Raw genomic sequence first — 11,362 nt, 5'->3', positions numbered from 1 at the left:
TAAAAGTCACCCATATCAGAAAGGAAGAAGTAAAATTGTTGCTATATACAAATAGCATGATTTTGTGCATAGAAAATCCTAAAAAGTCAACCAAAAAAAAATACTATTGGAACTAAGCAACAATTTCAATAAGTTACAGAATATAAAATCAACATATGAAAATAATTTGCATTTTGATATAGTAATAACAAAATATCTGAAAAAGAAATAGAAAAATTATCCCATTCACAATAGCAACAAAAAACAGTAAAACACCTAGCAATGAATTTAACTAAGTATGTGAAAGATCTATACAATGAAAACTACAAGACTTTGCTAAAAGAAATCAAAGAAGACACAATGAAAAGACATCCCATGTCCATGGATTGGAAGAATTTGTATTGTTAAAATGTCCATACTCCCCAAAGCCATCTATGTATTTTACACAATAACATAAAAATACCAGTTAAAATGGCATTTCAAAGAAATAGAAAAAAACAGTCCTAAAATTTGTATGGAATCACCAAAGAACCTGAATAATCAAAGTAATCTAGAGGAAAAAGAGCAAAGCCAAAAAGATATCACACTTCCTGATTTCAAACTAAACTACGAGCTATAAGAATCAACGTAGTATTGTACTGACATAAAATCAGACACACAGACCAATGGAAGAGAGAGCCCAGAATTAAACCTCCACATATGTGATCAATTAATATTGGGGAAGGGAGTCAAAAACACCCAATGAGAAAAGGATAGTCTCTTCAACAAAAAGGTGCTGGGAAAACTGGATAAATACATGCAGTTTTCAATACATAAAATTGAAACCTATCTTAAACCACTCACAAAAGTTAACTCAAAATGGATCAAAGACCAGATACCAAAAAGCTCCTAGAAGAAAATGTAGGGGAGAAGCTCCTCAGCATTGATCTTGGCATTGATTTTCTGGATACGATATCAAAAGCAAAAATAAATAAGTGGGACTACATAAAACTTGAGCTTCTACACAGCAAAAGAAACAATTAAGAAACTGAAAAGGCAACCTTCAGAATGAGAAAATTTTTTTACAAACTAATTTCAGGTAAGGGGTTAATATCCAAAACATATAAATAACTCATACAACTCAATAAGAAAAAAACAATTCAATTAGAAAATGGGCAGAGGACCTGAAGAAAAATTTCCCCAAGGACATCCAAGTGGACAACAGGTACATGAAAAGATGCTCAACATCACTATCAGGACAAGGCATATCAAACCAAAATGAGAGATCACATCACACCAATTAGAATGGCTATTGTCAAGAGCACAGAGATAACGTGTGTTGGAGAGGACATGCAGAAATAGGGAACCCTTGTGCACTGTTGGTTCAGCCACTATGGAAAACAATACTGAGGTACCTTAAAAATTAAAAATAGAACTACTGGAATCTTTACAACCTGGACCCAGCAAAATGGCTGCCATCAAGAAGGGTGCTGAGAAGAAGGGTCATTCTGCCATCAGGAGGTCATGACCAGAGAATACATCATCAACATTCACAAGCACATCCATGGAGTGGGTTTCAAGAAGTGTGACACTTGGGCACTTAAAGAGATCCAGAAATTTCCTATGAAGGATATAGGAACCTCTGATGTGTGCATTGATACCAGGTTCAATAAACAGCCTCCACCAAAGAAATAAAAAATATCCCTTATTTATCTGGGTGCAGTTGTCCAGAAAATGTAATGAGGATAAAGATTCACCAAACAAGCTACATACATTGGTTACCTAAGCACAAATCTGATCTGCCACCACTTTAAAAAATTTGCAAACAGGCAATGTGAATGAGAACTAATAGCTGATTGCCAAATAAACTTATAAAACTGCAAAAAAAAAAAAAACATACTACACGAAACAAAGTATCACAGGTTCGATTCCCAGTCAGGGCACATGCCTGGGTTGCAGGCCATGGCCCCCAGCAACTGCACATTGATGTTTCTCTCTCTCTCTCTCTCCCTCTCTTCCCTCTCTAAAAATAAATAAATAAAATCTTTAAAAAAAAACATACTACAGCAATTTAATTCTGAGTATATACCAAAAGAAATGAAAACAGGATATCAAAGAGATGTGTGCACTCCCTTGCTTCTTACGGCATTATTCACAATAGTGAAAATGGAAACAACCTAAATGTCAATATTAGCTGATGAATTATTCAATCATTGGTGGCATAGATAAACAATGAATATTATTCAGCCATCAGAAAGGAGGACACCCGCAATTTGTGACAACATAAGTGGATCTTAAGAATATTATACTAAGTGAACAAGTCAGACAGAAGAAGACAAGTACTGCATGGTATCACTTATATGTGGATCTAAAAAGTCAGACTTGTAAAAACAGAAAGTAAAATGGTAATTCCAAGGGCGTGGGGGTGTGAGATAGGACAGACATTGTTCAAGGGTACAAACTTGCAGTGAGTCATAAATAAGCCCTAGAGGTTTATTTTAATGCACAGTACAGAAAATATAGACTGCAATATTCTACTTTCTAAGGGACTAGAACATATGATTCCAATCACAAAAAAAGGATTATTATGTAACATGATATAGGTGCCGATTATCCCTACAACATGTAAATGCATCAAGTTAACATTTTATACACCTTAAATTTGCAACTATATTTCAATAAAAAATATAAATAAAGCAGCTAATCACAAACTCTTTTTAAATTACAACAGGCCAAGAAAAGGGGGAAGAGAAGTGGGAGTTTGCCACATTTAAGGAAATGGAACTTAGTTGTTTGTGACACAGGAATATTCCTCCCAGTGCAGAGGCTTGGGGGTTGGAGAAGAAAGGAAAGTCTGATACCTACTTACATGTATGTCTTTGTCTATTTCAGTTGACATTTCTGGAAAAATCAGTAAGTTGGGATCATTTCCTGCCTTACCTCTATCTGTATCTAGGACCTTTCAGTATTTGTTTCAGTATTTGTATCATTTTTTTTTGTATTCCACATTCTTCTAACTTCTTAGTCAATTATTTCTTAAATATTTCTTAAATGATATTCTCGTACTTTGACTCTCACTTACTTTCCTTTTATAACAAAATATAATGGTCTTGTATTCAATTCTCATTTTTCACTACCAAAGAAGACTGGTGGTGTATACTTCCAGCAAGTCTGCCACAAGACAGCCTGTTTTCCTGGGGCTATATAATCTAGCAATGGATAATCTTTACTAAAAAAAAAAGAAAATCTCCTAAAACTGATATAAAGAATAGGTGTCATACAAGGTAATGACTTTGATAACTGACCAAAAATACACATTTTCAAACAGATCTGAAGGACAGGGGGTTAAAAAAAACTGACTTGTGAAAAAACAATGAAAGTAGGAAATTGCAATAGGAAAGTAGGAAATTGGTAAAGCAGATTATTTATTCAAGGATTCAATCCCACACGTTTATGTGGCATCCTAAAGATCGGTTTCTCTGTGGAGCTAGATGTAGAGTTTGGGCCAGACCAGCACTACTGAGGCTGAAATAGAGGATTTTTTATTCCCTGGTGGTCCTGTTTCTGCATTCACCTACCAAGAGTATTGCTGGCTGGGTTCTCCTTGAGTTAAAAAATTTCCACTGATCTTTCTTTTGTTTTTTATCTTTAGCATTATCTCCTATGGGTGAGTTCCTTATCTATTCTCTACTGTGATATTGTTGATCGTTATTTTCTGGCCTGTTTATTCTCCCAAAATAGATACTTCTACTCCTAAGGTCATATTAAAAGTCCCTATTCTCCAGAATCAAGCAATGCTTTAAGTAACTATTTTTGGAAAGATTGCTGAAGAGGAGGTGGAGTTCATACAAAAGAGTGTCATAATCCCTGGCTGGCATAGCTCAGTGGATTGAGCGCGGGCTGCGAACCAAAGTGTCACAAGTTCGATTCCCAGTCAGGGCACATGCCTGGGTTGCAGGCCATGACCCCCAGCAACCGCACATTGATGTTTCTCTCTTTCTCTATCTCCCTCCCTTCCCTCTCTAAAAATAAATAAATAAAATCTTTAAAAAAAAAAAAAGAGTGCCATAATCTCTGGCCTTCTGGACTCTGAAAGAGTCTCCTCACTGCAAAATGTAATGAAAAAAAGAAATATTGGTTTCTAAATTCCATCAGTTCCTTGCTGGTAATTTAGAAATTTTTTTGTTTTAAGTAAAGGCCTACTGTAATAACATATTAATAGAAAAAAAAGCTAATTAAGAACAAAATCTTATCTATTGTGTTTTAAATAACTTTACCTTTGAGGGATAGTAGGTATTGAACACCTACTATATACTGTGCATTGTGCTAGTTATTTTCAAGAACAATTATCTCTTATTCTTACAATAGCCCAGCCTGGATTATTATCCTCTACTTCATGGATTATGAAACTGGCTCAGACCTTTACCCCAGGTTAAAGAGTAGGTAAACAGCAGTGTCAGGATGTAAACAAAGGGCTTCCTGCCTCTGGAGTAAATATAACTTCCACCCCAATATATTATAACCTATACTGAACCACAAATGCCTTTTTCGTGATTACTCCTGAAATCTTATCTATAAATCTAATATTTGTGAATATAAATATGCATCTACTAGTGAAGCTGTAAATTAAATGTACACAAAAGTTTCAAAATAAAAGACATTCCATTTAAATTGATGTTTGGCTTTTAACTGTTTCCTAAATTCAAATTTCTCTCTTGAATATTATTTAATGCATGATACGGCTCTTCAGGAAAATTATATGAAAAAACAGAATAGTAGTTTTTAAAACTCTGCATATAATCATAAGAAGGAAAAAGGACTTAAATGTAATGAGATACACTTCAAACATCTCCAATATTCTAACCATTGACAAACACAAAATATGTTCTATATTTTGTGGGGTTTTTTTATTGTTGTTCGACTACAGTTGTCCCACATTTTTCCCTGTTGCTCTCCTCTGCCCCACTCATAAGACAAATAAATACCTTATGATCTCACCGATAAATGAAACTGAGTCAACAAAACAAACAAGTAAAATAGAACCAGAAACATGGAAATACGTTCTATATTTAATCACCTTTAAGCCGCACTCTTCTTTCTCAATTTCCACTAGAATGGGGTGGGTTTGTGATTGGGGGATAGGAGGTGAAGTTGGAAGAGAATTATTTTCTTTTGATTTACAGAACAAGAAACAACATGCATTCAGAGCAGTCGTGATATGTCTGCTCCCTCACATGCTCCCTACATTTTCCTTAAAGAGAAAGAGGGCAATGAGAAGGGCTTGCCGGCCAAGTCCCTTCCTGGAGGGGATTACTTCTTAATAAATATGGTTTTTCATAATTACAAAAAAAATCAGTTTAACCTTTTAATTTTTTGTTTTGAAAGATATATTTTGATTGACAATATTCCAAACATATTCTTCCCAGTTAATATTTTTAGTAAAGGAAGATTAAGGTTTAATTCATTGTTCAAAGAAAGATTTAAAACAAATCAGCCCATCAGGCTTCATCATCTCTAGGTTGAGTCCCTTATTTTCTCATCTCCATATTCAGCTAATAAGTATACAATCTTTTTAAATGTTGATTCATGGCCTGAGAGCTATCATGATTCATCACTCGAATGCTTAACAGGTCTTGTACAATCTAGATTTGATTGTACTCTCCATGACAGTCACTAGATTAAGAATATAATATGATTAGTTTCTTAATAAAGCTCATGGTCTATTTTCTACATTAGTTAAATATTATATAATTAGAATTATTAAACATGATAGTTCTTTCTTGATATTTTTCAGCTTTAACAAAACTTACCCAATTAAATAATATCTCTTCAATTTTAACTTTTTAATCAGCCTGAATACATTACAATCACCAAGGTCTTGATTAAACCTTTCAATTTGATTAGAATTTTGTTCTATAAGCTACCACCTGCAATAAATATACATGTAGCCAAAGTTTACAAATATATATATATATTAGTGAGTACATGAGGTCCAAGAGAAAGACAAGGTTTATGCACCATCTAGAAATCTAGAAGAAGGAAAAGAGGAACTTAGAATTTGGTAGAATGATGATTTGTGCCTCACTTCTGTAATGCAAAGTTGAAATAAAAGTGAATCTCACTTTATCAGATAGCTAGATTCCTGAAAAATAAATCCTAGCAAATCTAATTTTTGTCAATTAAGTTAAAGATAGAAAATACAGGGCAAAATACTAAAACAATTAGGACATGAAGATACAATTAGAAGTGACTAGATATATTTTTTTTTAGTGTGGTGAGGAAAAGAATAAAATTCTTTTAAAATTCTATAGCATTAGGAAACATGTAGCTAACATAAACTGTTTCATCAAATTCTAGAATATTTAATTTTGATTGACAAAATCTATACTATTTAGGAGGTAAATTTAGGTTAAAATGGATCAGGTAGTAGTATACACAGTAGTAAAGATTAAACAAATTACCTCATGAGATGGTGAAGCTAAAAATTATTCATATATTAAGAAAAATCAGCTTGTTTAGAAGTACATTTCATAGAATTCATAAAGTTAGAAGCTTCAATGGAAAAACATACTTCTCTACTGTATGCCACACCTCAAACAAAATAAGAGTCCACTGTTAGTACGGACAGATATCAAGATATTCTGGGTTGTTTTCTCAATACAGAAGTGGTTGGGACATATTATCACTGATTGTTATTAGAAAAATGGAAATGACTTTGCCTAGAATAAAATGTCAGTACCCTTGTCTTACTGGACAAGACTAATGAGGAAAATACACAAAAAGCTTCAAAAAGCATTAATGCAGGGTTTCTAATGTAATTTGTATTTTGGTGTCAAAAGTTTAAAATACCAAAGAGAAAACACTGAACTATGACATCCATTTTGATCTATAGTTAGGGTATAATAAATCTGAAATACCTTCAGATTTATTACAGGTGTGTCCTACTTTTTACAACTGATAAAATATAGTTATATGTATAACAATTTTTCAAACAAACTCTGAATGTACCAAAAAGTTTTTAATATTAAAAAGGCAAGTAATTAATTATTATGCAAGAAGTCTTTCTGTAATACAAATTAATCATTCCTCTAAATTATTTGTTTGAAACAGAATAATTTGTCTTACATTCACAGAGGGATTTTGCCTGTACTACCTCATTTGGTTACAGTAATAGCCAATATTCATTGACAGCTTACTATGTTCCATGTGCTGTACTGAGTGCTTTACTTACATGATATTATTTAACCCTCATAACACTTCTGTGAAGTAGCTACTACTATTGCTCCCATGTTACAGATAACAAAGTAAAGTTTACCCAGGGGCATGCAGCTAGTTAGGTGTGGAGCCAAGGTTTAAACCAGTTTCTCTCTAGAGGCCATCCTCCTTAAACTATCTGTCCGGAATACATAAATAACTCTAAAAAGTGGGCATAGCAGACTACGTATGAGGAGCTTTTGGAGATTAACTAATTTACCCAAATAAACCCTGTTAACAGGAATACTAAATCCAGGTGTTCTTATTCAGCTTTTAAATTTAGGATTCTTTCTACTATATGAATATTAAATGTTATATTTTTAAAAATTTTTTAACTATTGTTCAATTACAGTTGTCCCATTTTTCTACCATTACTCTCTCTTGCCCTACCCATCCCACACTTCCCACATTCAATCCTCCCACCCTCCCCATGCATTGTCTTTGTACAGGTGTCTTTTATACATGTTCCTTGACTTGATCCTTCCCCTTCTTTCCCCTGTTATCCCCCTCCCCTCCAGTCACTGTCAGTTTGTTTTTTACTCCATGTCTCTGGTTCTATTTTGCTTGCTTATTTGTTTTGTTGATTAGGTTCCATTTATATATATATTTTTTAAAGCAAGACATAATTTGGCTCCATAGTACAAATCCACACAATTCTCCTTGGTAGCACAGATATTCTTTTTATTTTTCTTAATTCAAAGAATCAGATCACTAAAAAGTAATAATGATAAAATAAAAATTTGAAAATAGCAGAAGCTAGCCCTGGATTGTGTACCTCAGTGGTTTGAGCACCGGTCTTCGAATTAAAGTGTCGGTCAGTTCCTGGTCAGGGCAGTTGCCTGGGTTGCAGGCCAGGTCCGCAGTTGGAGGCATGAAAGAGGCAACCAATCAATGTTTCTCTGCATATAGATGTTTCTCTCCCTCTCTTTCTCCTTTTTTTCCCCTCTCTCTAAAATTATGAATAAAATCTTTTTAAAAATAAAAATAGGAGAAGCTAGCTAACAAATTCAAATTTATTAGGTAACACAGAAATAAGACATAGCAGAACAGATGTACCTATACAAGACAAAAGGGACCTGAAATTTTTACAAAGTAAGTTAGCAGATATTGCAAGAAACAGTCTGGTAGTGGTTAAAGCTGAACTCTGGAGTCTATCAGGTTCAAATCCAAGTTTCACCACCTGCTATTATGACCATATTCACATTTATTTAAACTTTCTGTGCCTCAGTTTTTTCATCTGTAAAATGGGGAGGAAAACAATACTTACCCTATATGGTCATTGTGAGGATTAAATGAGTTAATACATGTAAATTGCTCAGAATAGCGAGTACCCGATGTGTGGTAAGCACTTAATAAATATCAGCTAGAACTATTACTTCTTCTGTATAATGAGATGTGCTTTTATTCAATATGAAAAATATATTTTGAGCTTTCTTTTTCTATTTTAAGAAACAATATTTCTTCTTTCCACAATTTTTTCTAAAAATAAGTTTTATTTCCTTTTAGAATACATCCTTCTCTAGCTATTAAGCATTATTCATTAGCTATAACATACTGAACAAATGTCACCTCATTTATACTACATTTTACCTTTTCTTTCATTAATCATCCAATTTATTGAAAAAAATCTGGAATGTTATCAATACTTAATATAATTTTATGTGTAGTGTTCCACCATTTTATATTTTCAGCAAAAACTAAAGTCTATCAATTTTAAGGCAAAAAAAAAAAGAAACCAGTATCTGGGGGAAAGTAGAAATAAAGAGAAAGTACTTATCTGAATTGTGCACTTCTGTTGTGTGCTCAGTTATATTTCCATGTTACATGGATGGAGAACTTGCAAAAAAATCAGATCCCAGAGCCCTGATTCTAAAACGTGGAGGCACTTCAAAACCTAAGAGTAGCCAAGAAGAAAACAAGGAAGCACTAAAGAAGGAAATCTTATTCACAGATTCTGATAAGTCATTGATGCATGCAGCAAAAGGCATTGAGTTGGAGGAAGACAAGATGGGAATGAAGGCCAAGGTAAAGGAGAGTGACATGGAAATGCCAAAAAGACAGGAAGCTCAAGTAGAGGAGAGTGAGTCCAAAATACCACAAGGACAAAAACCTCAAGTAAAGGACAGTGAGGCTGGAATACGGCAAAGACAAGAATCTCAAGTACAGAACAGTGAGGCTGGAAAACCACAAGGACAAGAATCTCAAGTAAAAGAGAGTGAGTCCAAAATACCACAAGGACAAGAACCTCAAGTAAAGGACAGTGAGGCTGTAAAACCACAAGGACAAGAATCTCAAGTAAAAGAGAGTGAGTCCAAAATACCACAAGGACAAGAACCTCAAGTAAAGGACACTGAGGCTGTAAAACCACAAGGACAAGAATCTCAAGTAAAAGAAAGTGAGTCCAAAATACCACAAGGACAAGAACCTCAAGTAAAGGACACTGAGTCTGAAAAACCACAAGGACAAGAATCTCAAGTAGAAAACAAGAATTCTGAAGATAAAGGAAACCAGGACAAAGAAAAGGAAGATGCAGGAAAGAATGAAGATGCAAAAGAAAATGAAGCCAAAAAGAAGACAAGTGGTGGAAAAAAAAGTCAAAGCTAAAGGAAAGAAAGAACCACAAGCCAAGGGTAAAAAAGCAGAAGCTTCAAAAGAGGGGCAAGGCAAGGAAAAGAAAGAAGTACAACAAAAAGAGAAAGAGTAAAGATAAATAAAAGCCCATAAGACAACTGATTGTTATGGTTCCCATCCTCCAGATACAAGTAATATCCCAAGCACTGCTTAACTGGATTGTAATTATAGAATTCTTTTAATCTCTACATCTGCAGAGTTTCTACTTTTTAGAAGTTTCACCATTTTTAGATCTCTCAGCCACAAACCTCAGTTTCCATCCATCTGTGTTATAAGTTGATATTTATATTACTTAGTCAAAATGACTGGAAACTTTCTGAAATAAAACATTTTGATTAAATAGAAGTATAATAAATTTTTAACAAACATCATACCTCTGTAATATATAAGTTTTCATGGTGGGCCAACAGCTTTTTCATGGTAGGCCTAATGTTCTAGCAATAAGGAGTATACAGAAAAAATTATAAATCAGTCCCTAGAATCAAATAGTTTGTAATATACAGGGGTCCAGTGCAAATAATGTCCTTATTTATTACATAAAAATATTTTATTACAAAATCATAAGCATGTAATACTGTAACATAACAATATCACACTCACACATACCATATGACATTTTAAGTGAATTGTTCCCATTGCTATCCATCTCATGCGAGACATTCACATAACCTACCAACCATACTCAGTGGCTACTTCTGCCAGACCCTGTATATAGTGATATGACAATTTTTGAAAAAATAAAATGTAAGTGTCAAAATGTAGTTTAGATGGACAGAGTATAATAAAAGTTAGCAACCTCTTGGAATAAGATGGTAAAGGGGTTACCTTCATGGGGAAGGGAATGGTGATATGTGACATGTCTCAAAGATGGATAAGATGTCACTATGCTCATGATGTAGAAAGAGCAGAAGAAAGGCAAAGGGAATGAGGACTGCTGTCCCATGCTCTAGGGGAAATGCGGAACTGAATTGTTGCAGCAGGCTCATGAGAAGTATTCTGGGGTATAATTTTGAAAAGGCAGGTTAGAAGAAGATTCTGAAAGGATTTGAAAAACAAACCTGGAATTTGTATTATATTCATCAGGCAACTGGAAGCTTTCTGGGGTATTTGTGAAAGAGAATCAAGTGAATATGGTTGCATTACAAAAAATGTTGATTTTGTGATTGTGCAAAATAGATTAAAAAGGAGAAATTTCATAGGTAGTAAATATAGTGAGGAGGTGCTTGGAACAGTAAGTGATGGAAAGAGAATAAATAGAATGATTAGATAAATTTTTCAATGAAGAATCACTACTGCATAATGACTTACTACATACGATAAGGGAAAGAAAAATTGCTGACTCAACTTTTGAAACTGGGTGACAGAAAATCAATAACAAACTAGGAACTAGTTTGTGGGACAGGGAAGGAACAACAAATTGTTGAGTTTGAAGGGACAAATAATAATACTTATTTGGGAGAGATCTGGAGTCAGTCCAATAGAGGTAACAAATGAAGCCGTAAGAGGAAGGAACTCCCCA

At 34.0% G+C, this 11,362-nt stretch overlaps 1 protein-coding gene across 1 annotated transcript; it reads left to right on the top strand.

Moving 5' to 3' along the window:
- The first annotated feature begins 9,019 nt into the window (after nt 1-9,019).
- TSBP1 (testis expressed basic protein 1) lies at nt 9,020-10,183 on the top strand. Its single transcript, XM_028510639.2, has one exon. It carries the CDS (start codon nt 9,037-9,039, stop codon nt 9,814-9,816), a length of 780 nt encoding a protein of 259 aa, XP_028366440.2. The 5' UTR covers nt 9,020-9,036; the 3' UTR covers nt 9,817-10,183.
- The last annotated feature ends 1,179 nt before the right edge of the window (nt 10,184-11,362 follow it).

This window comes from Phyllostomus discolor, chromosome 4 (genome assembly GCF_004126475.2).
Source record: "Phyllostomus discolor isolate MPI-MPIP mPhyDis1 chromosome 4, mPhyDis1.pri.v3, whole genome shotgun sequence".
Taxonomy (NCBI): domain Eukaryota; kingdom Metazoa; phylum Chordata; class Mammalia; order Chiroptera; family Phyllostomidae; genus Phyllostomus; species Phyllostomus discolor.
Note: the sequence above shows the minus strand (reverse complement) of the source record. Positions and strands in the feature narration are given on the sequence as shown.